Source organism: Lytechinus pictus, chromosome 14 (assembly GCF_037042905.1).
Source record: "Lytechinus pictus isolate F3 Inbred chromosome 14, Lp3.0, whole genome shotgun sequence".
Lineage (NCBI taxonomy): Eukaryota > Metazoa > Echinodermata > Echinoidea > Temnopleuroida > Toxopneustidae > Lytechinus > Lytechinus pictus.
Window position 1 is genome coordinate 1,515,660 of NC_087258.1, and position 19,969 is coordinate 1,535,628.

The 19,969-nt window shown below is 36.7% G+C and overlaps 1 protein-coding gene across 2 annotated transcripts in view; it reads right to left on the reverse strand.

The window, feature by feature from the left end:
• The window catches only part of LOC129276797 (TPR repeat-containing protein DDB_G0287407-like), a 31,372-nt gene extending 12,532 nt beyond the window's left edge, over positions 1–18,840 (reverse strand). The window contains exons 1-12 of one of the 2 annotated variants that reach the window (XM_064109129.1): positions 18,684–18,840; positions 14,878–15,116; positions 14,114–14,182; positions 10,423–10,529; positions 9,226–9,359; positions 8,859–8,992; positions 7,550–7,645; positions 6,587–6,739; positions 5,917–6,053; positions 4,353–4,461; positions 2,640–2,747; positions 1,131–1,304 (exon numbers count right to left, since the gene is read on the reverse strand). In XM_064109129.1, the coding sequence (XP_063965199.1) occupies positions 1,131–1,304; positions 2,640–2,747; positions 4,353–4,461; positions 5,917–6,053; positions 6,587–6,739; positions 7,550–7,645; positions 8,859–8,992; positions 9,226–9,359; positions 10,423–10,529; positions 14,114–14,182; positions 14,878–15,069 (1,413 nt within the window). In that variant the 5' untranslated portion in view covers positions 15,070–15,116; positions 18,684–18,840. Of the gene's footprint in view, positions 1–1,130; positions 1,305–2,639; positions 2,748–4,352; positions 4,462–5,916; positions 6,054–6,586; positions 6,740–7,549; positions 7,646–8,858; positions 8,993–9,225; positions 9,360–10,422; positions 10,530–11,829; positions 11,947–14,113; positions 14,183–14,877; positions 15,117–18,683 lie in introns of those variants that run through there. The other variant, XM_064109130.1, reaches the window with a different exon arrangement.
• Between the last annotated feature and the right edge of the window lie 1,129 nt (positions 18,841–19,969).

A 19,969-nucleotide genomic window follows, 5' to 3' on the forward strand; every position in this document is an offset into this window, starting at 1 on the left:
GTAGAAAAACGGACACTGATCAAAGTACATGCTGAAAATACTGACAAAGTACCAACTAAAGCTTTGGTAAACAGTCGGTAACGTGAATTCATACCAGTGTCATCAAATTTCAAATATTTACAGAAGTTTAATGGTCCTTGAATTTTATTTTCAGTTGATAAATTTAAATTTGGCATTGTTTCAGCCATTAAAATTCAAATATGGCATCTAATGCCCTTCATTATTGTGTGTTCCAACAAAATATACAAATCAATGGCCCCATGGCACATTACATAGTAGAACATTTACTCCAGTCTGTAAGAGAGCGTTGTTGGCTCAGTCGGTAACGCGTCTGCCCGTTGAACCAAAGATCTTGGGTTCGAGTCCTACCCCGGGCGGATTACTGAAGCCAGTGCGTTGTGTGTAAACGTCTCTCCCATGTTTCATAGATGCAGGCTATGTTACACTGGAAAAGACTACGTCCCTTGGATAGGATGTTAAATGGAGGCCCCGTATAGAGGAGAGTCACCACCTTTGCACGTTAAGAACCCACTGCACTATTCGTAGAGTAGGGGGAAACCCCGGTGTAGCGGTCCAGCTGCGCTCTCCCCCCAATCAGTTATATATCGGGAGGAGAGACCTGCGGGTCATAGTGATTCAGTTCGCTTTAGGCCTCCCAGGCACAGGTGACGCCAAATCATCAATAATAATAATAGTCTTAATATCTCAGAGGGCACAGGATTAGAGTTAGGTTTATAATAGAGTTTTGGTACGGAATAATGTAAAGATAAGGATTAGGGTATATTTAATTTTGAAGGTTACATGTAGGTTTCATGTTTGGCTTAACGTGCAGATTTTCTACTAGAGTGATTGTCTCTGGAGCAAAAGTAATGGAACCGATCCATGTATCATATATATCCTGGATGATTTTCCACCATTGGAGGAAACAGGATTTAATCATGTATTCTGAATAATACACTCCGACCTCTCTTATCCCGCCTCCCCTTATCCGGATCTCTCTATTATCCGGACGCACACTTGCCAAGATTTTTTTTTTCAATTTAGGAGTCTACGTGGGGAAATGAGATTGGAGGAAACAGGATTTAATCATGCATTCTGAATAATACTGCAAGAACATCAAGGAGACATACCCTTCTAGATTCCATATCAAGTGGAGTAACAGGTAACTCTACTGGTTTATTCTTTCTCTCTTTCAGCATACGATGAGGTGGAGTCTCATTGATCATAGAAAAGATGCAACGAACCTGAGGTGCCAACTTAGACGGTAGCCATCTCAATGTAGAAGCAGTTCTGTCTTCATCAAGCTGAAACGGTAAAAGGGAGAAGTTATCATGGTATAATGGAATTGAAGGTATTTGGGATAATGAAGATGAAGGTTTGGACAAGTACGGACAATCCTTGAACATAAATGTCAGTTGTATTTACCTGAAAATGAATTTGAAGATATTGCAATAAAATGATCACACAAGTATTTAAATGAAAATAAATATGTCCCAAAGTGATTCTTGTAGAAAGATGTAGTTAATAAAATTTGGGGCTTTCCAGCAATCTTGATATTGAAGACTTTCTCGAGAAATCACTGCTTGCTGTAGATTAATGTAGAGAAGAAACTAGCCTATAATTTTAGTAATACTGAAATGTATTTGGAGAGAAACTGGTACTTGTTTGTAGTTGTTTTGCTACTCGGTATGTGGAATGAATGTACAATGTATTGAGTAATGAATTCATGTGATTATCACTCAAGTGGGCCTATATTCCAGACTATTGTTCAGAATGTTGCATTATGAGTTACGAACCTGGTCACCATCAATCTCAAGCTTAACCGCTCACGATGGCGGTCTCCTGCATTCATTAAATATTTTCATTGTCATTATTATTGAAAAGTCAAGTTTATGCTCACATCGCTATTTAGTATTCATTATGTATTATGATTATATTTTTTATGATATATATTATTTTGTATATTGCATACAATTATGTCATATCTGATATTGTAATATTTTGAACGCAGTAATAAAACAAAGCAAACAAAGCAAAATATTCCAGACTATTGTTCAGAATGTTGCATTATGAGTTACGAACCTGGCCAGTTTTATTGAGGACTTGAGGTCGTGCTATTAAGGCTGCTACATATGTAGGTCGTGTCTGGTTTAATAGGATGATGTTGATAATAAACACTATTCCCTGGTATATGTACAGTTCTAGCATGTTTACAAGTGCAATATTAAAGTACTAAATTATTTTGAGATCTGAAAATGTGTAGTGTGAATTAAATCTGTATTTCACGTTTCTGCAGGAGGCAATTCTTGAAGATTTGTATCAATATGAAAATGAATGTGATTCTAGCATCTAGCAACGCAGAATAAAATACTCAACTGAAGAAAGAGAGGAAGAACGAGTACAGAAGAAGGAAGGAAAAGAAAGAATGAAAGTGATGACAGAATGAAAAGGGATGATATGGAAAAGACAGATAACAAAAGGAAAGATGAGCAGAAGAATGAGAGCAATGAAGGATGAATGAAGAAATGGTAAAAGAGATGGAAGAAAGGAAAAGGTAAGAAGGATGAAAGAAGAAAACATCAGAAGAAGGAAGAAAAAAAGAAGAATAAGAAAAAAAGATAATCGATTTCATTACATACCTGATTTAGGGCATCAATGACAATAATTGTTGGCTTGGTGTTTGGGTTTGAGAGGGTGCTACTAGCAATCTGACATGCTGATTCATAATCCTTTGGCATGTTAGAATCCTAACATTAAAAAACATACATGGGACTATCAACAATCCGACCAAAAAAAAGAAGAAGATTAATGAAAAGCCTTGTACAGGACCTTGGCCCTTACTGGAATTCACTGATTTATTTAGGTATTTTATTCATTAGTATTAGCAGGGTGGCTCCATCAGTAGTTTACACACTGTTATGAAAATATGGATTTTCATATTTGGAGGCCTTATTATCACAAATATTACAAACATGAAAAATGAACAGAAACCAATACAATATTTACTGTAGAAGAGGAATAACGTTTTCAATTTTCAATTTTGATTTCTGAAGGGCCAAATATTTGTGACATTGGAGAACTTTTCCCTAGTGACTTCTTGTGGGTTTTAAGTTGGGTGATCACAAATGCACAGTGAAACCTGTAGATTAAGAATCACCACATGAAAGCAGTCTTTGCAGACAGGTTCCTGGAATACATATTTCAACAAGGTATTGATTGAAGGGAATATGAGATTGTAGTCTGTATAGACTGGTGGCCATCTATGCAATTGGACACTGAATTTAAAAAGAAAAATCCATATCTTATTTTACGAAATAGATATCTGAAACAGAAATACTCAGAAAATTTATTTTGCACAATTGATATTGCACCCGGCAGGCAAAGTACACCGTCAGATCGATGTTGCTCTATCCCTTTAAATCAGGTTTGAATGTACTTACATTACAGACTTTGAGTTCTCTAAGAAAAGTGGTCTTTATGAGCAGATGACCTTTATGAAAAAGCTTCTTGAATATGTTTTTTGAGGGAAACAAACCTATTTGTGGTCTTTATTGACAGGTGGTCACTAGAGCAGGTTTGAGGGTGTACTTACATTACAGACTTTGAGTTCTCTAAGAAAAGTGGTCTTGATAAGCAGATGACCTTTATGAAAAAGCTTCTTGAATATGTTTTTTGAGGGAAACAAACCTATTTGTGGTCTTTATTGACAGGTGGTCACTAGAGCAGGTTTGAGGGTGTACTTACATTACAGACTTTGAGTTCTCTAAGAAAAGTGGTCTTGATAAGCAGATGACCTTTATGAAAAAGCTTCTTGAATATGTTTTTTGAGGGAAACAAACCTATTTGTGGTCTTTATTGACAGGTGGTCACTAGAGCAGGTTTGAGGGTGTACTTACATTACAGACTTTGAGTTCTCTAAGAAAAGTGGTCTTGATAAGCAGATGACCTTTATGAAAAAGCTTCTTGAATATGTTTTTTGAGGGAAACAAACCTATTTGTGGTCTTTATTGACAGGTGGTCACTAGAGCAGGTTTGAGGGTGTACTTACATTACAGACTTTAAGTTCTCTAAGAAAAGTGGTCTTGATAAGCAGATGACCTTTATGAAAAAGCTTCTTGAATATGTTTTTTGAGGGAAACAAACCTATTTGTGGTCTTTATTGACAGGTGGTCACTAGAGCAGGTTTGAGGGTGTACTTACATTACAGACTTTGAGTTCTCTAAGAAAAGTGGTCTTGATAAGCAGATGACCTTTATGAAAAAGCTTCTTGAATATGTTTTTTGAGGGAAACAAACCTATTTGTGGTCTTTATTGACAGGTGGTCACTAGAGTAGGTTTGAGGGTGTACTTACATTGCAGACTTTAAGTTCTCTCAAGAGTCGTTTGATCATTTTTTCTGGGTTTGTGGATCCAGGGATGGCCCCTACAAAGTGATAGAATATGTTCCATGGTCCCTGTCCACTGTAGAAGAAATAGACATCATTAGTCTGGTGATTACAAAAAGTATATACATTTAATATTCGACTAGTGTGACCTTCCTGAAATTACTGGCATCTTAGGTTTGAGTTCATCTAAAAGTTGTAATGCTTTCATGTTTAATATCCCAGATTGATCAGCTCCATGAAGTAAAACAAGAGTAACAAATATTAACCCTAAATAGACTGGGCTATTTCGATGCCTAAGAAGACTGGGGGGGGGGCTGATTCAGCCCCCCCCTTATGATCTCGGCCGTCGATCACGTGATCGCGACGAAAACTGGCATGCGGGTTACCCATGGCACGATCTACAATTCATATTCTCATTAATCTCATTAATTATGCTAATTTTTGCGTAAAATCATAAGTTTGCTCTAATTCATAAAATACATGTAATGCACCTAAAATGCTAAAAAAAATTCCACATACTCTAGATAGGCATCTAATCAAATTCATTTTTCAAAAATTTCAACATCACATTTATTTTCTAATGTATTCTATTGTTTTCTAAATTTCTTATGTATTTTTTTGTTTTTCGACTTTTTGTTTTTTATTGTTTTTTCAATGGAAATTGTCGGGGACTTTATTTTGACCATAAAAAACATAAATCAATTGATTTTAAACAGTAAAAGGAAAAATAATGATACATTTATGAATTTTGGCTAAAAACACTATTTGCATTGGATTTGTACACAAATTCACGTTTTTGAGTAATTTTGGGTCTGCATGCACTTACAAAATGTTGCATAATTTCGGAACCGTGTATCCCGGGGGTCACAATTTTGGTCCCAAAAGTTGCGCGAGACGTGAAAGTAAAAAGTCAATAAGCGACGCGGTCAAAAAATTTCAAGCGGCGGATTTATCGTGGGAAATGTTGAGGGGGGGGGGGCTGAATCAGCCCCCCCAGTCTTCTTAGGGTTAAAGATCAGGGGCCAATAACACAAAGCTTGGCAATGATCGTAGAACATTTGTAAACGGTTGATTGCACTGCCTAAAGTGTACAATCAATCGTGAAAATCAAACATACGATTAACTGCTAACTTTTGTGTTACACGAGCCAGATGTACAAAACGGTTTATTATTTAAAGGAATTGGCAGTTAATGACCGTTTTCTGGTTACCCCTTTAAGAAGATCAAGTGTGTTCCTTTTAACTAAATCAATAAATTTGGGTAATTTCATAAAAAAAATTAAAAAAAATTCGTTCAACCCCTATTTTTCTTCATTCTTACACCACTTCACTGCTTAATCCATGACTTCAGAGCATTACAAATTTTCATATGACCTAGACGACAGACACAAATTATTTCAAGAAGGTCTAACTTGTATAACAGGTTTGATATAAATATATCAGGGACTTGTCGTGGTGTAAAGTGAAATGCATTTATCTTATAATCACTATACTTTGGTATCAGGATAAATGATCTTCTCTAAAGAACATACCTTGGTATATCTCCCTTGGCAACCCTCAAGCATGCTACATCAGCAACGCGAGCTAGGAGAGAAGACTTTCCGCTCCCTGGTCCACCAAGGAGAATGAGAGCACTGCATTTCTCTTTGTCCATGATATATGATTCAATCTGCAAAATAAATATAAATATGTAGATAATAAAAAATGGAGAGTCAACATTTCATAGAGGAACTTAAGTTTTTGTGTTGCTGTCTGAGGGAATACCAAACAAGTGATCATATCATCATCATCATAGTTTTAAATCTGGTTTTGTCGCCAGGAACAAGGGTGGCTGTATTCACCTCACACTCGCAGCAGTCGCCCTTACCCCATCCCTTCAACCTTGCCATATTCAGAGCATTCTCCATCCTCAAGCCAACCCTTCCACTCTCCTCCTCCTCCACTTGCCTCATCCATGTCTTCTTTGCCCCCCCCCCTACTCCAAACCGCCCACCTTGAACTCAAAAGCCCTTCTTAAAACATGACCGTCATCCCTCCTAAACATGTGCCAATACCAATGCACCCCACTCGCCTTCACCAACCAGTCCACTTCTTCTTCCAAACCAAACACCTGCATCAAGTCCTCTGTCTTCTTCCTATCTATCAACTTCACACCAAAATAACACTATTTTGAAGTTAGTTTTCTGTTCAATTCTCACCAACCTTTTCTAAGATATCCTTCCGTCCTAGGAGGATACTGCTTCTGCTCTTCATGAATGATTCATGAGCTTCTTTGTCCTGTTCATAGGGATCTAGCTGTCTACTCTCATCAAGAGGATACTGCTCTCCAATGGCCTTCTTGAAGAAATCAAATACCTGCAACAATAGTTTAAACATAGTTAAAACATGTTATATTGATAATGACAATGTTTATACAGTGTTTGTATATTTCATTCAATATAATGTAATACAAAATGAATAGTCACTGTGTTGTGCATATAACTATTTTGTGAAAGATATGCAAAAACTAAATTCAATTCGCAATTCAATTTTAGTCATTCCTTTCTTATTCATCCAAATTGGATGAATTTTTCAGCATTATGCTTGTTAATTTTTTCTCCTCTTATTCACGTCAACATTTTTTATTATTGTTATTATTATTTGTTTGGCATCACCTGTGCCTGGGAGGCAAAAAGCGAACTGAATCACTATGACTCGCAGGTCTCTCCTCCCGATATACATGTAACTGATTGGGGGGACTGCAGGTGGACCACTACACCGGGGTTTCCCCCTACTCCTTGTTTGGGTGGAATTTACTCAGGTAATTATTATTATCATTTTCATTATTATCCTTATTATCAACATCGTCAACTTCATCCTCCTCCTCATCATCGTCACCATCACAATCATCATCATTAGCACCATCACCATTATCACCATCATCATCATCACCACCACCATTATCATCATCATGATCAATAACATAATCATCATGATCATTATCATCATCACACCACCATCACCATCACAATCATCATCATTAGCACCATCACCATCATCATTATCACAATTATCAACATTATTATCATCGTCGTCATGATCATCATCAACCTCATCATCATCATCACCATCATCACCATAATAATCATCATCATCATCATTAATATAATATGATACTTTGCTCACCTTGACCTTAAATTCATCCAGATCACCAAGATCCACCTTACCAGTATCAATATCAATCCCATTGTACGAACATGAATACTTGAAGACTTTATCGAACTATAAATATTAAAGGAGAAATACATTATATAGATCATGAATATGGTCTTATCATATATCAATGGAAAGGATATGATATGAGCATTATGATTATTGTTGTTTTAAATAAAAAAAACAGTCAAATATATTGCTGTATACATGCGTGTCCAAAAAAAACATGTTTAAAGGGGTGTTTTTTCAGTTTTGGACGCGGGCCATGCGTGCACTGGTTAAGGGTATCAAAATGATTTTCAAGAAAAAGGGTGGTTTTGAAAAACTGATCAATGGTCAATTGCGGGGTCAAACATAGTTAGGGTATGTTTCTTTTCCAAAGCCTTTTTTAAAGACTAGTCAAACGTGTTTAGGGTATGTTTTTCCCCAAGCTTTTTCCCCGGGGTCATATTCTGGCGACTTGTTTCGGGGCCAAAAAGTGAAAATAATAAATATTTTGTAAAGCAATACATTTGACAGGCCCAAAAATTATAAGTAAAGTTATAGTTAGTAGATTGTTATTTATATGTATATGTTATTTATTTACAGTTTACAATGTATTGTATCCTTACAAAAGTTGATCTATTCATTATCTCGCATAATGCTACTGCTCAGCAAATGTTTTTATTTCCATTTGTATGATTACAAAATATATTCTTAAAGGGATTATAACATTAACGGCCTATACATTCAAGAAATCAAATGAAGATATCCTGCTTGGTATTGTATTTTCCATAACTCTTTTTGGTCAATTAAAGGTTTGGAAATATAGAACCATGCTAAAGTTAAGATATAGATCTAAATTTAGAGTAAAGCTCTTAAAGTGGTTGATATTCTTAGTCTTTGGTGACAAAGAATTTCTTACTTATTTTTGTTATTTTATTGGTCTACATGTACCAGCCTGGAAGATACTGTATTGCACAGGTGAATCAGTCGGTCACCTGTGGACCGCCCGCTGCGACTCGGCCACAGTATATACCCAGGGGGGTGTTTCACAAAGATTTAAGTATGACTTAGAGTCGCACTTAAATACCTAGTTGCGAGACTTGACCGCATTGGTCAGATCGTGTCATGAGGACGCGCACTACTGCGTATCTATCAATAAGATCGCGCATTGCATATCATGTACGCGTCAGCATTTAAGTGCGACTTATTATCAAAGTCATACTTAAATCTTTGTGAAACACCCCCCAGATATTACTTTACAATGTAAGATTTAGGAAAGAAATCTGACGCAACTTACCCCAAATCTATTCTGCAGCATCTCCTTAAGCATCTTGAGTTTATGGGTTGCTATGGGGTTGCTATCAACAAACTCCTGTTTATATTTCTCAGGTATCTCACTGATGAAAGACTCGTCTCTCAAGGCAAACAGGGCTACAATATAATGTAATCATAGAAAAATGGTGGCAACATCATTTTGTCTGAAAACGTCTTATTCCTTTCAAGCATTCTCTCTAGGTAAAAGGATGTTCTTATCTTTTTAGCACACGTTGGTATTAGATACGCGCAAGTGATAAATTTACGCACTCAGCATAGGTTGTAAAGAGAGAAAAGATAGGAAGAGATAAGAAAGTTTTCAGAATACGGCCCCTAAGGTTTGAACTTACAGTTTGGGTTTTCTTTTCGATAGGCACCATGCATGATCTCCATCTCTGTGATGGACAAGCCATGAATCCAACGATAATCGCTCACCACACTCGATGGAACTTCCTCTAAACCTGGGATCCATCCACATCTTTCACTGTCGTAAAAAATAACAGGGAAATATATTGCTCAGAACTTGGAATGCAGAGTTAAACATGGAAATAGCATCAACTTCATTTCTGGCTATAAATGCAGGCTGATTTTGAGGGAGGTGGTTTGCAGAAATTGTTGGCCTCCTTATACAAAGACTTGCGACTGATATAATGATCTTAGACACCGTTCTCATTACACTTTCTAAAACTGGTTTACTGGAACCCAGTTTGAAAGAGCCCTTTGCTAGCGTTCCCATTTGATTATCCAAAAGTGGTTTTCAAACTCACTTCGCGTAAAGCGGTCTTGTTGCTATGGGAACACTCTCAATGGGTGACATGCTTCGCGCAAAATTTGAAACCGTAGCGTAGGCATTCCACACACAGTGTATGGAGTAGCGCGCTCGAAATGTGCGACGATTACTTCCCAAAGAATGGTTGTGTCCTCACTCACACGAAAACCAGTTTAACGAGGCAAAGCGATCTTCAAAACTACATCGCAAGGTGGTTTTCTAAACCAGTTTGGAAGATCATTTTAAAGACCGTTTCGACCTTTCTCATTACACGTTAAACTAGTTTCCAGTAAACTAGTCTTAGGATGGTAATGAGAACGGTGTCTTAATTGTTGGAAATCCAAAGGTACCTTTATTTAGATGTTTATTCAAAGATATTAATTCTCTCCAGAACTAGGCCAAAGCATTGGCCTTTGTTTTGACCAACTGTCATACTCCATGTTTTTGTGCTTAGAAACGCCAGTAGTAAGCGCCTTATAAATGTTATGTATTATTTACAAAGGGACAGTGCATACACCTCCTAGATGGCCCAAGATTAACTTCAAAAAATGAAATTGATTGGATTGTTCATGAACACTACATCCTTTGTCAAGATTATTCCTAGGATGTTTTTAAATACTTTCAGCACCCTAAAATTGCAACAACAAAAACAGAAAAAATTCAAACAACTGCTTTTTGAATCAAACTTGGAGACCTATAATAAAACCTCAATGGTTTTTAACTAATTAATGTAATTTTCATTGAACGCTCATAAATAAAATGAAGATGGGTTTATTACCTGGTCATGTTAAGAAAGAAAGGCATGATGTTTTCTTGATAGCATCTATCGATCTCGCTCAGACATGTCCTAAGAGTTTCTTCAGTTGTAGTATCTTTTGGTACTCCCTACGGAAAAACAAACAATATCATCAAGTTTACAGTAAAAATAAATGCACATGTTCACATATTTTGGGACAAATGTAACAAACATTTGGATATTCAGTATGATAATAACATTGGTAAACCAATGCACTTTATAGTCAGTTATGTTCTAACAATTTGTCTTATTATACAGAGCTGCCAACCTTGTGCAAGCAAAAAAAGGAATCATTATGGCCAAAAAAAGGAATTTCCAACAAAAAAAAGGAATGTGTTAAAACGAACCTTAAAACCACATGCGACAAACAACCAATGCAAAAAGTATGTATGCAGTGAACAATTTAAAAAAAGTTAATCTCTAGGCCTAGTCTGGGCTAAGTAACGGAGTGTTACAAATTGGACCCTTAGTCTTGGGCCATTTGATATAATCTACCAACTTTAATTAAGTCAGTAGCAGGGCTTGAATTAAGAATTGAGAGGGGCAAGGCCATTTTTAAATGGGCACTTTCAGCTTGGGGCAACCGGCAAAGTGGCCTTGGATGCCCCAAAATTTCAAGGGGTATCAAGGCCATTCTAAAGGGCATGAAGGCCACTTTTATTCTAGTCAAATGGGCACCTAGGCAAATTTTTCTAAAAATGACAAGTAGGCCTTTCATTTTGTAGTGCAACCTACTCCGGCACTTATCATGGTGAAGATTGTGGAGAAAAAAAATCTTTAAGGGGCACCAAAATCAGTTCTCGTGAACATTTTTAGGGCTCCATTTTTCTGGGGCTTCCTTTCCACTTCTAAAATAATTCATTGTTTTATGTTGAGTTTCCTGACAAAACTACCAAATTGTAGACTAAGAGAAATTAAAAAAAAAGTTGACATCAATTCAGACTTCTCTTCCCAAGTAACATTGTTTTTGCCAAACAGTACCCTTTAAAATTAAAGTGTCATAAAATGGAAGTGTACATGTAACATTCCACAAATATAGAAAAATTATTCATAAATCAATCTAATCTAAAATTCAAATAGATCTATAGATAAGAAGTTGAAATCATTCCACAAAAGTCCCATCGTAAATCACTTCACGATGTGCACAGCTCAGCCTCAATCACACTGCACGCACACTCAATCATCCCCAGCAGTGACAGCACTATAGAGCAGACATCTAGGCCGCCAGAACCGGGGAAGAAATCTTCCCATTGCATTCCTGCTAAACTGAATGCTAAAGTGCCGACTTTTTTAATGAATTCCAAAGGCAGTAGGACATCTCTCTACAGGACTCTAGTATAAATCATGTGAAACTATCAATAAATGTTGAATATCACCCAGAATTATTACTTCAGGGGACAATGAAGAGCTTTCCAGGTCTTTTCAAAGCCGAATTCATCGTATTTGTTTGATACGAGTTGATGAAAATTAACCAGACAGTACCGTTATCCGAAGGGAATTGATATTAATCAATTCAAGAAAATAGCCTCAAAATTTCATTTCTTTATCACTACAATTAATTTTAAAGTATATGAAAAATATATTTTGATGATTCAATTTTTGTTATGATGAGTATTTTGGTAAAATTTTGCAAGTGGAATAATAATTTCCCTCAAACCTCCAAATCCCCCTCCATTACAAATGGACTCTTCTCTTACTACATTTGGGGAATTACCCTACCCAATTCATCGTACTCCTCGCTCTGCGCTGCAAGAACAAACGTTGGCTCCACTCACCTGGGGAGTGTTTCATCAACATTTTCATCCGACAAGTTGTCAGATCTGACATCTTTCTCTGATGTTGATTGGCTGAGAGGCACTGTTCCTATGGTAACTGTCGGATAAAATGGGACTTGTCGGATAAAACGTCCGACAAGTCCTTTCATGCAACGCCCCCCTGAAGAGTGTTGGCCCGTGCGTAAAGACAACGTATTAGCAGTAACGTTAGATCTAACATTCGGCGGAAATCTGATTTTCGGATCGTTTTTTTGTACGTAAAACATCACTTTATAGGAAAGAAATTAAATGCAAATTTAAGATAAAATATATAAAATTCAGAAATATCGTACCTTAGACCGCAGTTACTGTTATTTCCTTTCAAATGATGATCAAAACATAATCATCTTCGATCCTTTCGTTTGTCATCGTAAGTTGCCATCTTGGATGACGTCATCATCCTTACAGACGTATTTACCAGTCGCTATACATCGCGATTCTACCATGCATGCCGCTCGCATATTCAACTAACTTATATGTATACATGTGCACGCTATCAAATTATTAAAGTGCATTGGAAAACCGGCCGGCGGGCGACTACGCACGCGCAAGTACCAGGCTCATCTCGGGCTCAACACGCACTCCACATACATACAATTATGTATATATACACACATTATCAAAATTGTCAAAAAACGTAATTTGAAAAGAAAAAACATAATGCCGTAATTTGAATGAAAAAACGTAATGATTACGGCAAAAACGTAATGGTTGGCAGCCACAATCAGAATAAAGAATTCTTATAAGTCAAGTATCTCCTGCAATTAACAAGATCAACATCCAATGAATAAATTGCAACCCTGCTAGAGATCTTTTTGCCCGGGGGGGCCACTTACATTGACGAGTGGATACCATGCGCGACCAAAAAAACACGTAAAAAGGATGTCCTTTTCACGATAGGGCACGTTACGTACGTAACGTGATAAGGGTGTCAAAAACACAAAAATAATGAAAAAGGGTGTCTATTTCGCTAGGAAAATAACGTGTTTAGGGTCGAATTTGCGGGAATGATAAAACAAAAATAAAATGTTTTATAAAGGATGTCCATTTTGCCCCAACACTTCGTGTTTAGAGTCCGATTTGAGCGAGGTTTAGAAGGCGGGGTCGTACTAAACCAAATAAGGTAAAGCCGACGACCGAAGGACCGTAACAATCAAACATTCCTGTACTTGTTTAGGGGTTCATTTCAGGGAATATTTGCCAAGAGTATCGTTTTGTTTCCTATACTTGTTAAGGGTAGGGTTTCACACGCCAATACTTGTTAAGGGGTGCATTTTCAGAATATGGAAATTACGTGTTTAGGGTGCTTTTCGAGACCCCATGGTCGCGCATGGTATCCACTCGTGAATGGAAGTGGCCCCCCCGGGTCTTTTTGACATCTTGATATATCGAGAGATGGAGAAGCATGTAGCAGCTACACAAGTTAATCTTCATTGGTTATAAAATTAGAATATATTGAGGGCAAGACCACTTAAGGGACATCATTTTATTCCAGCACAAATGGGACAATTGAATAAGGGTACAAAAATAACCAAGGCTAGTTAATGGGATATTGAGGCCAATTAATAGGGCAACCAAGGTCATATCCATGAATAGCCTTGGATTAAGTTAAGCCGTGCTTTAAGTATTTTTACCAAAATTAAGTTATTTTCTTTAAATTTTACTTCCAATAATATGTTGCATCAATTTACTGTTTTACATGTATCATGGCGTTATTACAAAAAAAAATTTAGATATGTAATTCTACGGTCAGAAATACCTTAACGAACATCAAACGATTTCATACCACTTCTTGCTATGCATAAAAATTGTTAGGCAATCGTAAAGGTATAGTGACCATAGCATGAGGAATTTCTTACCCATCTCAGATCACATTCTACAAGATGTAACCTCCTCTTCTCGCACCACTCTCGTAAGTCAGGAAACACCTGTAAGTCAAGAGATAAGACTTGGTCAGTAACATTGCCTTCAATCTACCATACTTTAAATGTGTTTATGCTTCGTTTGCAAAGGCAGGATTGTGAACACTCAACAGAAACGCACCTCTGTTGAGTACTACATTATGCTTCAGGGGGGGGGGGGGGGACATGTTACATGTTAACCAGGGTGAAGTCAAACTGGCAAGGGTATTTGAATGAGAATTATTGGTACGTTGCCTTTTCAATCAAACTGGAAACACATTCAAAATTACATCTTATACATTCACAAGTACTAGTAGTTATTGAAGTAAAATGAACAACTACTTTAGCAAAAGTATCATACACAACGGTAAATGAATCTGATTAAAAGGTGCAAGAGTCATGTGTTCTTATTCTTCTTGAGCACTTAGTCTAGAACAAGATACTTTACCAACAACTTGTTTTTATAAGAGGAGTGTGCTCAAAGTATTTGATAAACAAAAATAACATATTGTTATCTCATTCTGTATATTAAATGTCCTTAAGAAATATGTACTAATCTTTACTGTTAAAGCCTGCTTCTCAGTACTGGCATCATCATGCCCTTTGTACATGTTGTAAAATCAAACATGTTTATTCCTTTAATTACCTTTGCACTATTACAAGTATATTTATATACGTTTTTGATAAAGCTTCATAAATGACTGTGCTCTTATTTTTTTTACCTCTTTGACCAAGACATCCCGCTCTGAATGAAAGTCACGGAACGTAGATGACACAAATACTCTTACAGTCTTCCAGCCCGATCGTCTGATGGTGACCCGATTCTGTCGACCCCTCGACTCAATGGTTTTCTCTACTGATTCCCATTGCTGACTGACCTCATAAGGGTAACTCCGAGAAGATCCGCATCCCATGATGACATGCACTTTCTATGCCTGTTTCTGTAGTTTTTGCATGGGTCCTGTAAAAGAAATTATAGGTCTACTTTAATTATTGTTTTCCAATACGATAAGGTGGAGACGTGCACCATAGCATACATGTAGGTATTTTCCCAAATAATAAAATATGGCATTTAAATTCCTTATAAGTAATGGAAATGGTGGCTTCACATTTCAGGCATCAACAGTAAGTGAGCAAATAACAATAAATTGCACTAAAAAAGTTAGACTACATGCCAGCAATGGCGATCAAAACATGTGAAGCTCCTCTGTTCATGCTTTGGCCTACATCCTATAGACCTACAATTACAAAAAACATTACTTATTTCCTAGACTTGATGTACAAATACAATATAGGGTCTAATTTTGTAGACCATAACTAAACGTTAGAATGATTGCACAAATTTTTGTTGAATTAATAATTGAATAAAATGTAGAATCTAGATCTGACTCAATCAAGAGTTCATTACATGCCGCCACTCACAGAAAAATCAAGCCAAAGTTGTGTGTTGTGGACGACAGAAGTGGTGTCGCACCACGTGCAACCCACTAGCTAGAAACCCACTGCCAAACGCAGTTCTTTGTGCAAACAATAGGAATCAAGATGGCGGTGTAAACATGCATCTGGCGAGTCTCCCCCGCCTTTTTATAATATTTTTCTCATTTTTAAAAATGAATTCTTGTTTAAAAACGAAATCTATGGCGCAGAAATTTCGGAAATGAAGTTGTATCCCATTTACAGGATTTAGGGCTAGATCTTTAAGAAGGAAAGTAGAAATCTTAGGGGCGAAATTTTGAGGTTTTGGGGCGGTATGTGTAGATGAATGAAATAGAATCCCTGGCTTCGACTTCGTGGAGATTTTTACTCTCTAGAACTTGCCTCCTGGCTAGGCAAAACCAACAACCTGTGTTGAATTGATACAAACAATAATCAAGTGTGTATACTTACTTACATATCATGTTAGTGTTTATCATGACTCACGGGCCTGTTGCATGACGAGATGAGCGATACGTAGGAACGTCCTAGGACCATTCTTCCGAGATAGGAAGACTGGCGACAAATCAGCGCTTTCCGTTTCACGAAGGCAATTTTGTCTTTCAAGTCCGCGACATCATTTGATATCGATAGTATCGGAAAAATATTTATTCTTCATCGTCACCTGAACCTTTTATTTTGGAATGACGACTTTTCATAAAATCATATATTTCAATAAAAGGGGATATCAAATAATGTTTTATTTATTACCGATTTTAAAATTGATGTATGGAGCGTACTTTATGAGGTAAAAACAGAAAAAACTTTCAAGATTCACAAACATAACTGGATAAAATCGAAATTTTCATTATTTTCTTTATTTAGAACACGGTGTCCTTTTAGAGACACCTTTCATTGATATTTCAACGAAATAGACCCTTGTCCGACATAAAAATTGATTTAACTAAGTAATTTCGACATTTTATTAGTTCAATATACTGATTTTTTATTGAATACATATATATAATGATGATTTTGCAATTTATGCGTTAATAAGTTATCTGTTGAGGTAAAAATAGGGTTTGAATGGAGTAAACAAAATCAACAGTGCCTGATTGTATGAGACTAAAATGGAAAATATGAGAGGCTGCCTGTGAAAAATCTAATTTATTTATTTTATTTGTCAGATATAACGCAAGAAATACAAATATGAGTGTTTAGGGTATAAACATACCAGTTGCATGATGAGTAACAGAAGACAAGGAAAATATGCAAACATGTCCAAGTGGATAAAGTAGTGCTTTGCAATAACAATTAAAACATAGAAAAAGGTGTGCAATCCGCAATGGAAAAAATACTATTTACAGAAATAATGCTAAATATTACAATGATCATAAACGTTGGTCATCTCTAAAGTCGATCACTTAATTTATGGAAGCTTATATAAGAATATAAGGTTTAAGAATATAAAAAATATATATGTTCAACATTTCAAAGTTGAGGTGTATAGAGAATACATTATTGCTTTAACATATTACATAGGGGCCGAAAAGGGCCTACCCTACGATTTAAAATGCGCCTCTTCGTATGGACTTAATTTCCATAATCTTTTCTTTAATGAACTAGCTTATCTTCATTTGTAATAATTGTGATGGATTCGTAAGCTATAGGCCTAATCTGTATCTTAAATTCAATGAGCTATTTTGTTACTGCAGATTTTTTGTTTTGTTTCACTGTTTCACATCTCCAGTTAGCCCAAATCCGACAATTAATTTTTATTGATTAAAATTAATCTCAGAAAAAAAAAATAATTATAATGAAAATGAAATAAAAATAAATGAATGATTTACCATGTTTAACATTTTAGTTTTGTATCGTGTTTTTTTTTGCTGAACGTTATATTACGTTTTTACCTTACATAATTTATTTTAAAGAAATTTGTTTTCATGTTGTTTAATTATCTATAATGAGAAAGCATGAGGGTCAGAGAGATAGTGCCACCCATTTCGATATTTCAAAAAAAAAATTAATAGAAATGGTGTGGGGATAGGACGGAGAATAAAAGAAAAAATATTTATAAAAATATTTGGGCCTACATTACCCCCGGACATAATGCCCGGAGAAGTTAAAATGACATCTGTTTTTGGTCGTCTTGCCGTGCAAACAGACGACCTAAAATTGATGACAACTAGCCCCCATATAAAAAAATAACTTAGGCCAAAAATGTTTAAAGGTGATATGTCAGTGTGGCTTGCCGTAAACGCATTTTCTCTCAATGCCGACGGTGGCGGGCGGTGTGCAAAGAAGATCATGCCTACGTAGACAGCTGGCAGCCGTCTGTTTCGAGGAGTTTTTTAACATTTTTTTATTTTTTAAATTTCTCCTCATACACAGACGGCTCGCTATCGTGCAGCCACCATTAGGGGACTTACAATGCAAAATCCCCCCGTCGGGGCTCTTCAATTTTTGTCTTTAAATTAATCAAACTTTTGAAAATTAACGCGGCCGAAATGCAAATTAATATTCCCTCTTGGCATCAATTGCCAAAAAACGGGGAAAATCAAGTTAAAAGGAACAAAAACAGTGACTTACCTCGGCTGTCCCGCAACTTCACTGCCCTGTTTTATCCGAACTTAATACACATAAACATATGGCCATTGAGTCCCCTGTACAGATCGCGCTAGAACTTCGGTCTCTGTATTTGGTGAGTGAAGCCAACGGAGTTCAGCTGAACAACCAACATAACAGAGACCGAAGCTTTTGGTCTAATGCCTACGTAGCTTAGCCGGCTAAGGCTTAGGACATGTCTGGACAAAGACTGGAGGTGTCTTTCCAAGGACAATTCTTCGTATCGCCCAAATCGGCTTTGTGAAACAGTTGAGCGATATCTCGTTCTTACGTAGAATGGTTCTACGAAAGACCCTTTCATGCAACAGGCCCCATGTCTTCACTCAACGTCTCAACTCAAGTTCAGTCTCTGTCGAATGTCTTTTTTTTTGAGGGGGCAAAACCATACATACAATACTACATGTGGGACTGTTTTGAGTGTTAGTGTTACACATTTTCCATGCAAATGATTTTTGTGTTGATAACGAACAAAAACAAAAATACTCACGAGGAAATAAATTCGAGGAACAGGATACTTCTTATTTTCAAATAATCCAGTTGTTTAAAGAAAATTATGAAATGAAAAATGTATCATAATCCCCGAAATAAGAAACTCAACCAGTTGGATTCCGTTGTCTGGGGCCGATTGCACGAAAGGGTCTTTCCAAGGACCGTCTTTCGTGTCGCCCATCTTTTATGATGCGCTATAAGCGGGGTGTTTCTGAAATTTATGATAAACAAATAAAATTCATAAGCTTGCTTTTAAATCAAATTTTATACAATTTCATGAAATATCACATCATTTTATAAACAAATATTTTGTTTATTTTAACGGACAAATAAAATATATTTGCAGATAATTTATTTGAAATGCGTTTCACATGGCGTATCATAAAAGATGGGCGACACGAAAGACGGTCATCGGGAGGACCCTTTCGTGCAATCGGCCCCTGGAGACGTCTAATAAACAACCAGAGTTAGTCTGCAGACACAGACCCTTATTGAAACTTCGATCAACAAGTGCGTCTTCACACAAGAATAGAACTTAACTCTAGCGCATGTATAGAAAAAAAAGAAAAGAGGAAATGAAAATAAAAAGAACAAACAAAAAGAAGCAGAAAAGAAATGAAAGGTAAAAAGCAATTCAACCAATAAAAGAAAATAAAGCTAAAAAAAGCAGTGGCAAAAATATAGTCATTTTTTTACTGCCATGGTTGCCAGCCAACATGGGCGGAAATCCCAGGGGGGACAGGGGGGACGTGTCCCCCCTACTCAAAATAGTAGGGGGGACACAATATCAAATGTCCCCCCTACTATTTTTGGTCTTTTATGATGGTAAGAAATACATCATTCTAAATCGAAATAAAACATGTATTTTGGGACGAGATATGACCTTACTTTGGCGATAATAACCTTTTTTTTGCTTGTCAAATTTTCCCGCCCCTTGTCCCCATAGGCGGATCCAGGGGGCCGAGGGGCCCGCCCCCCCCCCCCCCCCCCCCTCTTGGCGGAGCAAAAAAATAAAAAAGGGAAAGAAAGAAGGAAAAAGGGAGGGAAAAGAGAGGAGAAAAAGAAGAGAAGGACGACGAGTGCATAAAATAAGATGAGGGGCAGACTTGGAAAATAAAAAGAATCGTTCGTGCCACTATATAAAATTTTTGCTCGCGCTTCGCACTCGCATTGCCTGTTAGGTGATTTACATATCTTGTTCGATATGGAGTTCGAATATCAAGTTTGGAAGTCAATATACAAAACATATTTCACCTCGGAAATCGAACTTTCATTATTATGTGT